The sequence below is a fragment of the Miniopterus natalensis genome, chromosome 5 (genome assembly GCF_054644295.1).
Source record: "Miniopterus natalensis isolate mMinNat1 chromosome 5, mMinNat1.hap1, whole genome shotgun sequence".
NCBI classification, from domain to species: domain Eukaryota; kingdom Metazoa; phylum Chordata; class Mammalia; order Chiroptera; family Miniopteridae; genus Miniopterus; species Miniopterus natalensis.
Window position 1 is genome coordinate 13,098,825 of NC_142085.1, and position 18,905 is coordinate 13,117,729.

At 46.3% G+C, this 18,905-nt stretch overlaps 1 protein-coding gene and 1 pseudogene across 2 annotated transcripts in view; one reads left to right on the forward strand and one right to left on the reverse strand.

Annotated features, from left to right (window-relative positions):
• The window catches only part of MOCS1 (molybdenum cofactor synthesis 1), a 39,914-nt gene that overhangs the window by 2,907 nt on the left and 18,102 nt on the right, over window positions 1–18,905 (reverse strand). Inside the window, exons 4-10 of one of the 2 annotated variants that reach the window (XM_087817377.1) lie at window positions 6,515–6,679; window positions 4,321–4,382; window positions 3,902–4,013; window positions 3,440–3,552; window positions 2,844–2,954; window positions 1,617–1,737; window positions 1,068–1,115 (exon numbers count right to left, since the gene is read on the reverse strand). In XM_087817377.1, coding sequence (XP_087673503.1) covers window positions 1,068–1,115; window positions 1,617–1,737; window positions 2,844–2,954; window positions 3,440–3,552; window positions 3,902–4,013; window positions 4,321–4,382; window positions 6,515–6,679 — 732 coding nt within the window. The remainder of the gene's footprint in view (window positions 1–1,067; window positions 1,116–1,616; window positions 1,738–2,843; window positions 2,955–3,439; window positions 3,553–3,901; window positions 4,014–4,320; window positions 4,383–6,514; window positions 6,680–18,905) is intronic. The other variant, XM_087817376.1, reaches the window with a different exon arrangement.
• Window positions 17,051–18,318, forward strand: LOC107545607 (abl interactor 1 pseudogene; annotated as a pseudogene).

An 18,905-nucleotide genomic window follows, 5' to 3' on the forward strand; every position in this document is an offset into this window, starting at 1 on the left:
TCTTTTAAGGGGGCATCAAGGTACCCCCAACTCCTGGGCATCGAGGTGCCCCCACTCCTGGCCATCAAGGTGTGTCGGCATGGCTCGACGCCAAACAAGAGGGCTATCATACTGGAGGTGGGGAGGCGAGATGATCGGGTTGTCTTCCCAGTGGAGCCCATTGTGGAATGGCCTTTCCTTCTTGGACAGCTGAGGTGGAAGGGTGGTCCCCGGGCTCTCTCTGCCTCACAGCAACTACTCCCCTCCCAGTCATGGGCTCACTCTGCTCCAACCTCTGCAGCAGAGTGTCCCTCCCCTAGTTTTTCCTCACTGCTTTCTCTTGCCCAGTGGTACAATTCAGGGGCCATGATCTGGCTGTGGCCAAGGGGGTGAGGCTGCCCTGCTCTAGTCTGGGCATCGTGCCAGAGGGGTAACAGCACCCTGAAGCTCCTCGTGGTTGGCCTGTTCTCTAGGCGGGAGCCACGTACAGCTCTATAAAAAGGTGTTTTTGTTTCAGGCGTCCTACGCAATGAGAGATGTCCCCATCACACACTTTCATGGGAGCTAGGGAACTAGGAGCTGCGATCTGGCTGTGCCCTCCCTGACAGATGAGTAGCATCCTCAGCTTCCTGCTCAAGTTCTGCCCGGCACAGAAACAACAACACATTGCCCAGTGGGTGCTAATGGTCCAGGTGCACCCATGCGCGAGCGGGCCCACCCAACAGGGGAAGGGACACCTGCCACTGCACCCAGGCCAGGGCATTCTAGAGCCTAGGATGAAGCCTGTCTTAACCAGGAGCTCTGTATTCAGGGGACAACTCAGTGGTCATTAAATACGGAGGACACCCCTTTCTGGTGAGACAGTGATTATTTCTATGGCGTGTTTGGTGAGGGGGAGCCATGCACGGGCAAGAGCAAAAGCAGTAAAGGCCTGAAGGGGTTTGAAAGCATAAAGGAGGAACAGAAGAAGACCAGGGCGGAGGACATCAAGATAAGGTGCAGGACCTAGGGGTACCTCATGGCAGGGGCCCCACCCATGGGAACCCCAATGACAAGGGTGAGTGGTTACGTACTGCAGGGTCACCCACCGATGAGGATCATGGGCCGGTTCTTCATCTGGGAGATATTGAACATGCCTGGGGTACGGGAAGGATGGGGAGGGACAGGAGAGCAGGGGAGGGAGAGAAAGGGGGAGGAGGAGAGTTCAGTGACACGGACATGGACATGGTGGGGTGACAGCCCGTGTCCATGCACTCACCTACAAGCACCTGACAAAGCCCCCACTGTGTCCTGCAGGGCCACCCATGACCATGACCATGACCGAGCCCAGAAGTCCGAGGACGCCAGGACCTGCCCTCCTGGCAGAAGGCCATGTGTGGGAAGAGAGGGGCAATGACACCCCCCTTCCCCCACCCAATAAAATAGCCCAAGGAATTCGGGGCCCCTCTCCCATGCAGTCTCTGCTGTGCCAACTTCCCAAGAACCATCACCACACCCCAAGTCTAAGGGTCCAACAATGAGGCCCCCTGGCTCCCTGCCAGGCTGGCCTTTGTTCTCTAACCCCAAACTCTGGCCTCCCTCCTGCTGACGGTGACCCACTCACCCCCCCAGGCTGGCCTTCCCCACCCGCCCCTCACCTGCATGCTGCCGCTTCTTTCTGCCCACAGCAGCCCCGATGATGCTCAGCAGCTCCTCCTCAGAAGCCCCCGCCCGCAGGTGATCCCGTAGGGAGACCTCCGCGTTCCCAAAGAGGCAGACCTGCAGGGGGTCATCACGGATGAGACGGCATGCCTCTTTCATCCCTGACCTTGGCGCATCCCTAGAGACCCCACGGGCTGAGACCAGTGCCCAGGCCTCCCAGGACTGGGGTATAGTCAGGGCAGGACGTCCCACAATGAGGGGCAGAAGGTGCTCAATGGGGGAGTCAAGACAGGCTGGAAGGGCAGGAAGCAAACTCAGACATCCTGGCCTGTCTCTGACTTAGATCCTATCACCTTCAGCTTGTACACTGTACTTTCAAAAATTAAAGAGCTGTCAGAGGACACAGCACACCGAAATTCAGACCCACACATCCTGAGACCTGCCAGGGAATGGCCTCCCAATGGCCATGAGAGGACCCCGATTAGCTGGGCTGAGTCCTCGCAGTCCCCTCTGGACATGGCATGCACACCCCATGTCCCCTCGGTCCCCTTCTGGTCCCTCATCCCAGGGATATTACCTGCCTGCCCTGTTCTACTCCAGTCTGTGACCCTGATGGGGGGTGGAACAGCAGAGGGCTGGTGAGGATGGCATCCTGAGGTGAGTCACACTTGACTCAGGGCTCCTCAGCCCTGAGAGGCTGGTGCTCTGGGGGGGCTCAGGGATAAGTGAGGAGTTCCAGAAAGGAAGATACCTACCGTCCTCTCACAGAACCTTAGAAAGCACCTACTATGTGCCAGCACTATACAAAGCACTGTGGACTCAGAGACAGAAGGTTTGAAAAGCCCCTGAGGGCAGAGACCACAGAGACACTTAGGCATGAGTAACAGAGGCTGGATTCAGAGCCGAGTCCCTGGCTGGTGGAAGGGGCCAACCCGCGTGGGGCAGGGAGAGTGCACAGTGACCCTTCACCCCCCCCCCCCCCCCAGACTATGGCCGCACTAAGTGCTGGAAAGTGGCTCCCCATCAGCTGCAAGTTACTCTAGGGGCCCAGGAAAGAAAGGAAGGAACCAGGGTGACGGTTCCATGGGGGCCATGTGCTACCCTTCCCCGACTGCTCCCAGGACCTCCCCAAATCTGACGCTATTTCACCAACCATCCCGTGGGCCCTGCCAGTCTCCCCTCCAACCAAGGGGCTCAGGTGGGAGGGATATTCAGACACTCACCTTGAGGTTCCCGTCAGCTGTGATTCGCAGCCGGTTGCAGGTCCCACAGAAATGCTCAGACATGGATGTGATGAAACTGACCTGGCCTCGGAAGCCAGGGATTTTAAAGGTCTGGGTGAGGAGGGAAAGGGCAGTGGAGGGGACATGGGTGGGGGGTGCCAGCTCTCCCTCCCTGAGATGAGCCCTCACTCCACAGCCCTCGCCAGGGGAGCCCTTTGGAAGGGAGCACCCAAGGCCCTCAGACAGAAGACGCTGGCACATGAGTGGAACGAGCTCTGCCTGTGGAACGAGCAGGCCTGCCCCAGGGCAAACCTGCTAAGGGTACAGGGACCCGTGGGCAGCATGGCCAGAGCAGGCACCGTGGAGGAGGAGACTGAACCCCTCCACCACTTACTGGCATGTGTCTTGTGACAAGTCACTTAACCGCCATCCCATGCATGGCCTGCTTCTTTATCCAGGAGAAGGGAGGCGGCTGTGATAGTCCTGAAGGGCTCCCTGCTTAAATGGCACTGCCCTGCATCGCTGCCCTCGACCTCAGTGTGGCCCCTGCTGCTCTCCCATCCTTCCTCCCTGCCCCACCCCAGGCTGCCCCGCACCTTGGCTGTGCTGGATTCCTCCTCGGGCAGCTGCTCTAGCTCCGGCCACTGCTGCCGGAGGGTGTCCAGCATCTCCTTGTAGCTCACCATCTTCTTGACATTCCACTTGTTGCCTGTATCAGGGATGGAGGCCCCCGAGTCACAGCACTGCAGGGACCCAGGGGCTCCGGGGCCCACCCTCCACACAGTCCAGGAGTCAGTTCTCTGGGACTGGAGGTCAGGAGGCCCTGCCTAAATGCCTCTGATGCCCCACCGTGGCCCTAGCCCCAGTGCCTACTGGGGCCCCTCCCCACCATCCCTGGAGAAATTTCTACCCACACAGGGGGGCACACAGCAGGGTGAGAGGTCAGCAGCACCCACAGGGTGAACCAGACCTTGCTGCGCTACTCCACCCTTCCTAGGGTCTCCATGCTCCGTCCACAGGCCCAGCCTCCCTTCCCTCGCGCACCCCACCTCACTGACCATCAAAGGGCATGTACTCTATGAAGCGCACGTCCAGGGGAAGGCCCTGGGTCAAAGCCACAAAGTCCAGGAGCTCGTCCTCGTTCAGGCCTCGCATCACCACACAGTTCACCTGTCCGGCGACAAAGGGACCACGAGGGCTGTCTCCCAGGGCTGCTTTTGCAGGGATGAACTCTGAGGATCTGGGACCTGCCTCGGCTCTCCACTGGGGGTCCCAATCCTTGCCTTTCACCATACTGTTCTCCTTGGGTTGGGGGATCCCATGGGGTCGGAGTTTCTCCCCTCCCTTGCGGGGTGACGGGCAGGGCTGGATGCAGGGGGACACTGAGCTAACATGGGGCCAGCAGGTAACAGGGAAAGGCCAAGCTAGGGTGGAGGGGACAGGGACTCAGGGGCCAATAGCAGTGGCAGGTCCTCACCTTCACAGGGCTGTAGCCCAGCTCGATGGCCTTGTGGATGCCCTCCATGACCTTGTGAAAGCCTGCGGGAAGAAGAGAGACAGTCCAGGAACTTCTTCCCTCTCCCTGACCCCCTCACACCCATGAGGAATGAGGCGCCAGAGCTGTAATGAGTCTCAGAGCCCACTGAGTCCAGGGCCCCACAAGCATTTTCTGTAAAGGGCTGGATCATAAATATTTTAGGTTTTGCAGGTCAAGAGGCAAAACTGAGAATATTATGTAGGTGCATGTCATAAAGATTTTATTGACTAAATTCAGAATATGATAGTAATTGGCTATACTTTTTGGTAATACAGATCAACATACGGAATGGAAGAAAGGAATTATTTTTACAGGGATAATATTTTGCATGACTGGGGTTCACAGTTAATGTTCCGTCATTAAACTGATTGCAAATGTTACCTGTGACTCCATTCTTGGTTCACAGGCTGTTACAAAGTGGGCCGGGGCTGGATTTGGTCCCTGAGCTGTAGTGTGCAACTCTGATTTGGGGAGCCCTCAGTCTCGAGGAGGAAGCCGAGGTCGAGAGAGCAGGGCCCTCTGGCTGCCTCACACCGCATCTCTCAGAACACAGGTTCCTGCCTCCCTCATCAAGGCTTTCCCCTCAACAGCCTGTCCCTTCCTACAATCTGCATATTCTTACCAAGCACCTAGGGTGCAGGAGGTTTGTGGGGCTGCTGAGTGACTCCCATGTGTGTGGTTCTCCCCTGTCTCTGTGCTTACCCCAGTCTGGCTTTTCCTCACCTCAGCTCACTCCTGCATCCAAGCACTTGAGCACCCACTGCCTGCCGGTCTCACCCACCCACAGCCCGCAGCCTGCTGGTCACCTGTGATTCCCAGCTGGGACGTCAGCTGAGGGGGGGTGGCCTGCGTGTGGCCTCCGTGATGTCCCTGCAGCATTTTTGGACAGCCCAGTGAAGGAGGGCGAAGGAATGCATGGCTTTTATACAAAATGTGGTTAGAATAATCTAGAACTTCTCTCCTCTATAAAGCACTCTGCCCCCTAACAGGAGGCAGTGGGCACAGGAGTCTGAATGGGAAGGAGGATCTGATGTTAGGACATACTGTCTCCAATCCTCATTCTAGGAAAGGAGACATGGAGACGGGCGGGTGGGGTGGGGTGGGGGGGCAAGATATGTGTAGGGGTTGGGGTGGAGGGTAAAGCGCACAAATACACCTTCTACTTTCCTATCTCAGAGCCCTTGCTGGCTCTCAACTGACACCCCCCTCAGGGTAAGCTCCCTTGTTCTGAATCCCCCCCCAGTTCAAGGCCCAGTGTATGTCTCTTCTGTGAAGCCCTACAGGTCTTCCCCTGCTAGGAGCTCTCTCTCCCTCTTGGTGGTACTTTTCAAACCAAGGTGACCCAGGGGCCTCACACCTTGACCCTGAGTAGCCTGTCCTGCAGGGCAATGTCCTGTGTGTCTGTCCCCTCCCAGTGCCTAGAGCAGCCCTTCCAGAGGGCAAAGGCTCGGGAGCACTTCCTCAGCACACGGAAGTGTAAACAGGGAGTCACATGGGGAGGCAAGAGCTTCTGCCCTAATGTGAAGCCCACGACTCAAGAGACGTCAGGGGGCAGTGGCCTAATGTGACCTGGGGCTCTAGCCGGTCACCCTCTCCAGCCTAGCCCTCCCTGACGAAGCCCAGTAGGAGGCGGCTGAGGAAGTGCCTGCTGCAGGGGGTGCGGGGAGAGGCTATGCCCAGGACGGGCACAGGAACCACCCCTGGAGGCTGCTGGGGGTACCCCACCTGACAGAGCTGGCCCTGACCTGGCACCTCAGGGCAGCTGCTTCTACCCTGGGCGGCCCACATTTCTTCAGAGCTCATCATAGGGTAACCGGCTCGTCCCAGTTTGCCAGGGGCTAGATTGGCTTTAAAACCGAAAGTCTTGAGTTCTTGAAACCCTATTAGTCCTGGGAAAACTGGTAGCTGGGTAAGCGGAGGCTGGTCCTCACAGCTCTTAGCATCTGATCCCAAAAAGTCCCCAAGGGTGTGGCTACAAAGACGAGGGACACTGGGTGCGGGTGAGGGGTGAAGCCTGGGCTTATCTACAGCCCAGAAACCAAGAGCAAGAGACCAGGCCTCCTGCCACAGCCCCAGCCCCAGCCCCAGCCTCCGGTCTACGAGGGGCACCCTTCGCCGTGAGCTGCCTCATCACCTTTCCTGCGGACGATGAACTCAAACTTGGCTGGCACCAGCGTGTCCAGGCTGATGTTGATGGCGCTGAGACCAGCCTTCTGGAGCTGAGGCAGCAGCCGGGCTAGGTTGATACCGTTGGTGGTGACACCGATGGTCCTCAGTCCCTCCAGCCGATGGAGCTGGGCTGCAGAAAGAGTGGGAGGAGGCATCAACCTACTTGTTTTGGTGAGGCCGGGAGAAGGGCTGAGTACAAATAAGGTGGATGGAAAAGGAGCTCGCTCTGGACCTCAACTAACCAAGCTTAGTTTAATAACAAACATAAGAATAAAAACAATGATAAAAATAACCTGAAGATGAAACAGTGAGTGTTCACTGTGCTAGAGGCTCTGCTGAGGGCTCTGCGTGCATGAACTCACTGAAGCGTCACAATAATGAGCCCCATTTAATAGACAAGGGAAGGGAGGCTCAGGGGGATTAAGAAAATTGCTTCAAGTCACACAGCTAGTAAGAGAAAGAGCTGAGAGTCAAATCCATGTTGTAGGTGACTCCAGAACTATGCTCTAAACTCACAGGTTCTGATACTCTGCTTTGGATTATGTACTAAACTGACTTCTCCATTCCACCAAAAATCTCCAGAAATAAGAGAAAGATTAAAAAATAACCCATAACAGCATTGAAAAGCAAGAAACAATGTCCTCAATGGCCCAGAAGGGTGGAGAAATACCGAAAGATAGAAAGCAGAGGGGTATCAGATGGGTTGAGGAGATCACGGCCCAAAGCACACACAGGAGAAGGTTCTGTACAGAGTGGGAGGGTGACTGGCATGCACCATGCTGAGCAGTTACATTGACAGGGAGCAGAAGGGTCCTTGGTTATGTCAAGGAAGTTGCCTTGCTGGGGAATTATATTTGGATGAGTTGGGCAAGTTGACTCCCTCCCACTCCTCGGAGCAGGGAGAAGGCAGCAGCTTTTACCCTAAGGCTAGAGCACTTTAGCCAAACAGGGTGGGGGAAGCTACTGAGAGTCAGGAGACGTGAGAGCCCAGAAGCCCAGAGGCCTTCCGGAAACTCATGCCTCTACCCACAACCTGAGGGGCACCCAGCATAAACAGAAACAGTATTGACGGCCAGGCCAACAGAGGCCTTGGGCACTGAGATGAGTACAGCCAAGAATCAGCAAACAAATGACAAGCAAAATAGAGACAGACTCATAGGTAACAGACTGACAGCTGTCAGTGGGAGGTGGGGGCACAGGGAGGGAGGAGTGGAGGGATAGAGCAAAAAAGGGAAAAAACGAGAAAAAAAATTAATAGACACGGACAACAGTGTGAATGCCGGGGGTGGGGTGGGGGGGTGGGGAAGGTAGAGGGAGGTATAGGGCGGATAAATGGTGATAGAGGCTTGACTTGGGGTGGTGAACACACAATACAGTGTACAGATGATGTGCACCTGAAACCTGTATAATTCTGTTAACCAGTGTAACCCCAATAAATGCAATAAAAAGGGAAGAATAAAGAAAAAATAAAGATAATGCTGAGAAAGAAAGAAAAATTCCCACAAATAGAGAAATGAGAAAGGAAGAGAAGAGATAACAGAGGATGATTCTTTTAAAATTCAGAGTTAGATGAACATAGACACAAAAATCCTCAACAAATATTTGCAAACCAAATTCAAGAATACATTAAAGGGTCACACACCATGATCAAGTGGGATTTATTCCAGGGACACAAGGATAGTCTAACATACACAAATCAATCGATGTGATATACCACCATTAACAAAATGAAGTCCAAAAACATAGTTGTCTAAATAGTTACAGAAAAAGCATTTGACAAAATTCATCAGACATTCATGATAAAAAACTCTCAACAAAGGGGTATAAAAGGGATGTTGTTTAACATAATAAAAGCCGTATATGATAAGCCCACAGCTAACATTATACTCAATGGTGAAAAGCTCGAAGCTTTTCCTCTGAGATTGGGAACAAGCCAAGGATGCCCACTCTCACCACTTTTATCCAATACAGCATTAGAAGTTCTAGCTAGGGCAATTAGGCAAGAAAAATAAATAAAGGCACCTAAATCAGAGAGAAAAAAGTAAAACTCACTATTTGCAGATGACATAATATAAAATATAGAAAACACTAAAGACTCCACCTAAAAACTATTAGAACAAACACACAAATTCCGTGAACTTGCAGGATACGAAGTCAATATACAAAAGCCTGTTGTATATACACTAACAATGAACTGTTGTATATACACTAACAATGAATTTCTCTTTCTGATGAAAGAGAAATTAAGAAAACAATCCCATTTAGAATTGCATTAAAAAGAATAAAATACCTAGGAATCAATTTCACCAAGCAGGCAAAAGACCTTTATACCAAAAACTATGAAACACCAATGAAAGAAACTGAAGATGAAACAAATAAGTGGAAAGATATTCTGTGCTCATGGACTGAAATAATTAATACTTTGAAAATGTGCATACTACTTAAAGCAATCTACAGATTCAATACAGTCCCAATGGCATTTTTCACAGAAATAGAACAAACAATTCTAAAATTTATATGAAACCACAAAAGACCCCACATAGCCAAAGCAATCTTGAGAAACAACAACAAAGCTGGAGGCATCATGCTTGCTGATTTCAAATTATGTTACAAAGACATAGTAATCAAAACAGTATGGTGCTGACATAAAAACAGACACATAGATCAATGGAACAGAATCAAGAGTCCAGAAATAAGCCCACACATATAGGTCCAAGCACAGTCAAACCTCAGTTCTTGAACATCTCCCATCTCAAACAATTCACATTTCAACCCCACAGCACTTTCACGCTGATAACTATATGATCAGGCATGCGTCTCTCAGGCAATGAAGGAGAGAATGTGCGCAAGTATGAGTCAGTTTACCACTAAACCTCACGATGTTAACATCTCAGGAAATTTTGCTGTGAATATTCTTGTGTTTTTGCTTTTATTGCTGCTTATTACATTTTTCATTTCCTTTCTATTATGTTTTCATTTATATTTCATGTCCTTTTTTTTTTTAAAGTGTTTATTTGTAGATTAAATGCTACATTAGGTATGTACTATATATATAGGAAAGGTTAAAACAAGGAATCATTTGGGGATCTGGAATGGATTAATTCAATTTACATTATTTCTAATGGGAAAAAAAATGATTCAGTTTTGAAACAGCCTTTTGGAATGAATGAAGTTTGAGAACAGGGGTTCCACTGTAATTTAAGGCCAAGGAGTCAAGGGTACACAATAGGGAAAGGACAATCTCTTCAATAAAAGGTGTTGGGAAAACTGCAAACCCACATATGCAAATGAATAAAACTGGATCACTATATTACACACCATACAAAAAAATTAACTCAAAATGGAATAAAGATTTGATATAAAAAGATAAAACTCCTAGAAGGAAAGTATAGGTGGTAAACTTCTTGAACTTGGTCTTGGTGATGATTTTTGGATCTGACACCAAAAGCAAAGGCAACAAAAGCAAAAAGCAGGACTACATCAAATGTTGTTCATTACAGCATTATTTTAAATAAGTCAAGACATGGAAGTCACCTAAATGTCCATCAGTGAATGAATGGATAAAGGAAATGCCATACATACACAGGCACACACACACTGGAATATTATTCAGCCATAAAAAGAAGAAAATCTTGCCATTTGTGACATAGATGAACATTGAAGGCATTATGCTAAGTGAAATAAATCAGACAGAGAAAGAGAAATATGATATGATCTCACCTATATGTGGAATCTAAACAAATTAGCAAACAAACAAAACCCAAACTCACAGATACAGAAAATAGACTGGTGACTGCCAGAGGTGGGTGGTAGGGGGTGAATGAAATGGGTAAAGGAGATCAAAGGATGTAAATGTCCAGTTATAAAATAAAGTCCTGAGGATGTAATGCACAGCATGGTGACTACAGTTAATAACATTATATTGTATATTTAAAAGTTGCTAAAAGAATAAATTTTCATGGACAGACAATAGTGTGAGGAAGGCCTTGGGAGGGGGTGGGAGCGGGGTGGAGGGGATATCTATAATACTTTCAACAATAAAGATAAAATTTTTTAAAAAAGTTCTCATCACAAGAAAAGAAAATATAACTGTGTGGTGATGTATGTTAACTACACTTATCTTTGTGATCATTTTGCAATATGTACAAATCTTGATTCATTATATTGTACACCTGCAACTAATACAATGGTACATGTCAATTATCTCTCAATCCAAAAAAATCAGAGAAAATGTCCTCCAGGGGTTAAATATTACATTCTGAAATGGGAAAAAGAAATAATTAGAACTCTGAAAATAATATATATATAGTTATAGAAAGACATATTCTTCATGGAAAGTTACAAAATATATATAGTTATGAAAATATATCTGTGTATATATGTAGTTATAGTTATAAAATATATAGTTATAGAAAGAAAAAACACTTAATGAGAAAGCAGAATGGATACATATGAAGAGCAAATGAGCAAGCTGGAATACGGAGCCCAGGAATCTTCCCAGACTGTATGCAAAAGAACAGGAATGGAAACAAACAAAAAACAAACAAAACCACCCACTCACATTTAAACCCAATAAAATCTAGAGAAAAGATACTGCATCAAAATGTCCACAGGGGTTATCTTTGATCAGTAGTAGTATTATAGGTGATTTTGACATTTACTTGCCTAGAGATAAAATTTATTTCAAACAATTTGAAGGCATGAATCTTGGTGAAGAAACAGCTTATCTCTGCATGAGAGTGGAAACCAGGAGTGAAGTGCCCAGGTGAAAACAGGGAAAAAGACCGAGAAAAAGGCAGCAGCAGATCACGAATTTAACCACCAGTTTAGGTAGGGCTGTGCGGAAGTGCACACGCTCGTGGCATAAGACTAATATTTTACAGCCTTTCTGGAGAGGAGTTAATAAGTATGGTACTTTATAAAGCCTTTGACCTGAAGTTCCAATTCTAAGAATTTATCTAAGGAAATAATCATGGATGTGAACAGTATTTATCTACAACGACATTTATTAGACAGAGATACATAATAAAAGGCAGTGGGAAATCACTCTGATACCCAACAATAGAACACTGGCTAAATTATGCTTTGTTTAGATGATGGAATCTTATGCAAGCAAAAATGACTGTGAAATAACATGTTAGGATGTCAGGAGATACACATGCTATATTAAGTTCAGAGAGCAGGTTAAAAACAGTAGTTAATCAGATTTCACTTTTATGTGGAATCTAAAGAACACAATAAATACACAAACAAGACAGAAGCAGACTCATAGATACCGAGAACAGACTGACGGTTGTAGACGGGAGGGGGTCGAGTCGCTGGGTGAAAAAGGTGAAGGGATTAAGAAGTACAAATTGGTAGTTAGAAAATATTCTCACAGAGATGTAAAGTACAGCACAGGGAATATAGCCAATAATATTGTAATAACTATGTATGGTGTCAGATGGGTACTAGAATTACCGGGGGGATCATTTGGTAAATTATATAATTATCTAACCACTACGCTGTACACTTGAAACATAAAACAATACTGAATGTCAACTGTAATTGGGGGGGGGAAAAGTTAAAAAAACACACAAACAAAACAGTAGTTAAAAACTAAACGCGGAAAAAACACACACACCAAAATGTGGACAGTGGTTACAATTGGGCAGTAGTTATATATGGTTTTTGCCTACCTAAAATAAACATGTATTACTTTTGTAATAATGAAATAAAATTTTAAAAAGAGAAATTGTTTTAAGAGAAAGAAAAATTAAGAGCTTTATCTGCGGATCTGCTAACATGGAAAATCAGCAATAGTTGGTTTCCTCCAGAGAGGGGTTCTGGGGAAACAAAGAATCCAGGACCTTAATAAAAGAAAATCTTGAGAACTCATAGGAAGATGGACAGGCCTTCTGAACTGGTATGGGGACGTGGTTTGTAGCCTGGGTTGAAGGTGCCTGGCAGGGAATGGAATATAAGCATTAAAGGTGAGCAAGGCAGTTTAATTCTACTTGCCCTCGCCCACTGATGCCTCAGAACAATCACTGCTTGTTCCCTTACTGAAGAAATCAGGAGTGCAGACGCCAGAAAACTAGCTCAGGAATCCACTAGTGGTAAACTCAGGGGGGCTGCCCAAGTCCTGCTGGAGGAGGGGTCGAAGACAACAGGCGGGGACCTGACAACGCCCTGCATTCATTCCTCCACACTCCCAAAGCCCAGGGACTCCTTCCAAAGCTGCTTCTCCCTGAGGGTGTGAAGGTGAAGACCTACAGGACTGCCACATTACATAAGTCCAGGAGATGCCGTTCTCGCCCTAAGCTAAATGAGCACTGTCTCCTGGAGCTGTGCCGCGCACAACCTGTGCAGTCTTACATGACAAGGCTGGTCGTTTGGTGGGGAGACCAACATGAGTGAATAGCTGAGATGTTCTGGGATCTTGGGCTGCCTACGCATATCTAAGACTAAAATCTGTTCTCAGTCCTTTATCCATTAAGCAGTGCTATGCGTGCTATGTGCCACTGAGCCCATCTGACCCCTGATGACCCGGTGAATGAGTGACACCCATCATGCCCTGCCCTCAACAGTCCTGCTCAGCTCCTGCAGACTCAGGCCTATGATTTCTTCTACGGAGTCAGTCCATCTCCTAGTTGGTCTTTCTCTTTCCCTGTTGCCTTCTATTTTTTCCAACATTACTGTCTTTTCCAAGGAACCCTTCTCATAAGGTACCCGAAGCAGCACAGCTTCAGTTTTATCGCTTTCGCCTCTGGTGACGTTTCAGGCTTAATGTGCTCTGGGACCCGCTTGTCTGTCTTTCTGGGGGCCCGGGGTATCTGTTAAGCTCCCCACCACCATATTTCACATGAGTCCTTCCCCCCCACCAGCCTTCTTCACTGCCCCGCTTTCACACCTGTACATAGTAACTGGGAATCGAGCGTGTGGGTGGCCTTGGCCTTGGTCTCTATGACGCGTCTTTGCCCTTGAAGACCTTCCCTAATTCTTCCACTGCCCGTCTGAGCCTCGGCCTTCTCTTGCTTCTGTGGCTGCAGCCTCCATTTGAACTGATGACCGAACCAAGGCAGGCCGAGCCTTTCACAGTTTCAGTCTCCTCTGTCTAGGCTGAAGCTGTGCTTCTTCCGTAGCCACGGTCTCTGTCTTCATGTTCAAATGCAGTCCTGCTCTGGCACTTTCTTCTTTCACTTTCATCAGCAGTCCTTTCGAATCACGGCTACTTGCTGCCGGGAAAAGGCTCTCGTCGGCATGTCTTAAGTTATTGATATTTTTCCCACCGATTTTTACTTCTTCCCCTGAGTCCAATCTGCTTTTTTGTGTATGTTCTGTGTACAGATTAAACAAATAGGGAGGTAAATGCACCGCTGTCTGGCAGCTGTGCCTGTGGGAAGCCGCGCTGTCTCGATATTGTCCTGACCGGGGCTCCCTGTCCACCACACAGGCTGCCCTTCAGGACAACCGAGTGCTGGGGGGCGCCCGGGCCTTTCAGAGCAACCTGGAGCTTTCAGGATCCACCAAGTCGAAGGCTTTACTGTAGCCTGGAAAGCACGGGCTCACCTGCTCCGGAAATTCTCTGGAGCTCTCCCGTATCCAACAAATGCTCGCAGTTAGATCTCAAGTGGCTCTTCCTCTTCTGCCTCCAGTTGGAACATCAGCCATCTCCTGCTGCATGTGAGGTAGAGGCCTCTGTCACATCACCTTGAGCATCACTTTACTTGTGTGGGGAAGCAGAGCAATGGTCCTATAGTTACTGCACTCCTTGGCATCTTTCTTGAAAATCGGGGTGTATATTAAATGTTTCTGGTGACATTCAGAACAGCTAATATTCTCGGAGAACAAACTTATGGGCTAAACTAAGGACCCCCTTGAGAAGTACAACTAGTGCCCGCCCCCCAAAACTAAAATATATACCAAGAGGGGAAAAAAATGATTAAAACCGCTAAATCAAGTATGTAAAATAAACATAATACAGTAAAAGAGATAAAGGATATTTACAATATAAAACAAAACTTTTCATTTTAAAAAAAAACAAGGCAAAATACTAAGTGAAAACATAATTGTAAAATAACACAAGAACTAAGATGAATAGTAGTATGGACATTGGAGAAATTGGTGAGATTAAAGAGCTCTTCCAGGAAAAAAAAGAAAGAGATTAAGAAATCAAAATATAATTTAAGAACTGTGGAGGCTGTAAGCAGAAGGGGCAATATCCAGATAACACAGGTCCCAGGAAAAAAATTAAACTGGAGAGATGGAAATATCTGAAGAAATAATGGAGAAAATATTCCCCAAATTTAAAGCAAATGGCTTAATATTAAAAGAACAATTTCACAGAATGTCAACAGAACAGATGAGGAAAAGCCTATTTTAGATATATAATAAAATTTAAGAAAATCTGGTACAAAGAAAATATTGTAATAACTTCCAGAGAAAAAGAGTAAATCACCCGCCAAGAGCAAGGAGCAGAATGACATCAGACTTTTCCCAATAGCATATTGGTTTAAGGAGACAATGCAGGGACATTCTTAACATAATGAAGGAATGAGCATTGAACCTGAAATTTTATATGTGTTCAAGTAACATTATAAAACTACTACTTTAAAACACTATTAAAACTACCTGGCTGCCAGATTTAATCAGATTTACTAACAAAATTAGATTCACCATTAGACCCACATTGAAAAACTGTTAGAGGAAACAAGGTGAAAAATTCAGAAGATGCTACTACAATTACGGGTGATCAAATACCCTGGTAAAGCTTGCTGTTATCTTAAAATACAGAGTGTGTGCTTATGAGAGACACAGGGGAAGACTATTCATAATATAAATATACTATATAATATAACCCACAAGGAAATCCTAGAAAATATCAACAATAAGTGGGGGTGGGGGCTTGGCAAAATCAAGGGCCTACAACTGTGTTCTTGTCTTGTTAGGGAGAAGGAGGAATCATTTATTTAAAATCCAAAGAGGAGGGAAAAACACACATAGAAAACATATGATAAAAGATTGTAGAAACAAGTCTAACTATTTCAAAAATTACATAAAGGTAATCGGAATAACCGATGAGTTACCAGTTAAGAGTCAGGGATCATCAAATTTGATTAAAAACAACAGCAGCTATGTGCTGTTATAAGAGACATATCTAAAAAACAAGGACACACAAGCCGTTTACAAAGTAAAACAATGAAAACAGATTCAAGTCTTATTACTACAGCTAAAAGCAATCTGATGTAACTTTAGTAAAATAATATACATAGACCTTAAGGCCCAAAGTATCATTATGGAGAGAAACCCACTACACAGTGATAAAAGAGTCAATTTATGAAGAAGACAATAATTCTAATCACATATAAGTCTAATAAAATCACATCAACGATATATAAAATAAAAAGCAATAGGACCCCTAAGAGAAATGAACAAATCTACACACTATTTATTATTGGCAGGCCACTCAGATAGAAAGCCAGCAAAGACAGAGATAACCAGAGGTTTGAATAAACTTAACCAGTTGGATCCAATCGAACAAATATAAATGTCTCCACCCAATAATTAAAGATTAACCAATCTCCTCAAGCACACACAGAACAAACAGTTACAAAAACTGCCAATGTACTAGATCAAAAGTCTCAATAAACTCTAAATAATTATCATATAGACATATTCTCTACCATATACTTAAATTATAATTTAATAATAAAAGTATAAATTAAAAATCCTCATGCACTTGTAAATTAAAAACACTCCTTCTAGCCTTGACCACTGTGGCTCAGTTGGTTGGAGCACTGTCCTATACACTGAAAGTTCACGGGTTCGATTCTTGGTCAGGGCACACACCCAGGTTGCAGGTTCGATCCCTGGTTGTTTGAGGTGCGCACAGGAGGCAACCGATCAATGTTTCTCTCTCACATCGATGTTTGTCTCTCTCACATCAGTGTTTCTCCCTCTCCCTTCCTCTTTCTTTAAAATAAATAAAAACATATCCTTGAGTGAGGGTTCAAAACAAAACAAATTAAAAAAACACTACCTCTAAATATTTCATGAATGAAAGAACGAAGCAGAGTAAAAGAAACAATTATTTAGAACTAAATGTTATAAAAGCAATAGGCTACGCCAGGATAGAAGCAGAAATAATAAAATAGAATATATATATGCCGTAAGAGGTTCAACAAATCCAAACTTGGTTTGCTGAAGACTAGCTCAACAGACAAACCTCGGTAAGACTTATCAAGAAAAAGAAGAAAAAAAGAGATAAGACACGTATAAACCACATTAAGAATTTTTAAAAGACAAAATTGCAAGTAAAACTGAGACTAAAAAGATGAGAAAATATTACCAATAATTTTACACCAATTAATTTGAAATAAGAAATAACAAATGTCTAAAAAAATCTAGTAGGCGCTTTGTATCTCGTGGGCTGTGAGGTGCTTGGAGCCTCCATGGACCTTGCTGCCTGTCTCTTTAACACAAGAGGAAGCGATTGGGGGGGGGGGGGGGAGCTGGACACATGGCAGAGCTGCAGATGCTACTAGAAGAGGGGATCCCATCGGGCAAGAGGGAGCTGACAGAGAGTTCCCAGAACCCGATCCAGGTGGCGGACTTCTGTTGAAACAATGACATACAGGCTACAGACAAGAGAAAAGCATTAGAAGAGACCAAATCCCACACAACCCAACCCCTAGCGAGTGCTGCTTATCAAATAAATGCATCGGCCAACAATGTGCGCTGGCTGCTGGGCATCCAAGCCTCTGGGCACCTGAGAGTGGAGCCTTCCATCAATCATCTCTCACAGACGGCGGACATTCATAAAGAGAAAGGAGCTCGGAGAGAGATACTTTGGTATTCTGACAACAAATAATAATAAATCAAGAATTCACAAAATAATAGTACCTACAAATATGACGTGCCCTGCAAGGTATATTGGGAAACCTATCAACTATACAGTTCTGGACGGCGTGGGCCTCGGTGTCAAGCATGGAAATAATCAGCCTGCGAGAACTGATGCACCGTCCAGAACGAGACCTCCCACGTCAGGCTGGGGGAAGCAGAGACGCATTACTCCTCACAAAACCCTGGAACCGGTTAACCCCCAACAGTTCCTAGTGACCACACGACAGGTCCTGCTAGGCCTGGAAGTGAGTGTAGCCAGGCAGGGCAGCTTCTTTAAACCGGAGACCGAGGGCACACAGTAGGAGTGTTGGGGGAAGAGGAATCGAGGACAGTGCAAGCAGTACTGGCATTCCCATTGCCGTGATCCATCCTTGCCACCCACCACTGGACCAGTAGCAGAGAGTCCAGCGCCACCACCACCACCTCCACCAGATGACATCCCCATGTTTAATAGCTCCCCACCTCTGCCAACGCCGCCTCCAGAGGACCATGCAGACGAAGAGCAGTAGTTTAGCATAATGATCCACATGCTGACAGGGATCCTACTTGGACCTCCTAGAATGATACCGAGAAAGTTGCGGCAATATGCGATTACAGGAAAGACAAGGGTGGTGAGCTATCGTTCGTGGAGGGCGCAATCATTTATGTAATAAAGAAGAGTGATGGCGGCTGTTAGGAAGGAGTCTGCCATCGAGGGGCTGGTCTGTTTCCTGGGAACTACGATGAATCAATCATGCACTATACTGATTAAATTTTTTTGCTTTTAAAGTAGGTTCTTATTATTACTCAGTCATACTGTGGCACTATTAATGGTGAACAGAATTGTCTTAAAGTGTGCCCATATTTTCAGGACATGATGTTTTATTGGTATAATTGAATGTCTACCTGTAAGCATTAATCTTTGAGACAGACTGTGTATTGCAAAACAGCGATTTCTACAAGAGGCTGTCCATAACTGATTATGCTTATATACTTACTTACACAATGCTCACTTTATGACCAGCTTAACTATTCTGGGGTTGTAGGGTATAATATTTAACAAGTCAGGATTCAATTGTACCATTAGATGTTTCAGTGCATCACAGTTACTAATGCTGTGTCAGACTTATATTAAAATCAGAAACTTAAATGCTGGTGCTGGTCATGCATTTTGTTTAGACTCTCATTCCTGAAATATAACCATTTGCATAAAGCATGCATACACATTTATGGATTGAAATATACTTTAAAAAATCCAAGATGCTTCCAATTTGTGTAATATTTTCTTGGAGTACTCATACTTAAATCTCCAGTTGAACATCAACCTATGATCCAGGAGATCACAATTCAATTCCCAGTCAGGGCACATGCGTGGGGTGCAAGCTCGATCCCCAGGAGGGGGTGTGCAGGAGGCAGCTGATCAATAACTCTCTTATCGTTGATGCTTCTATCTCTCCCTCTCTCCTTCTCCCTTCCTCTCTGAAATCAATAAA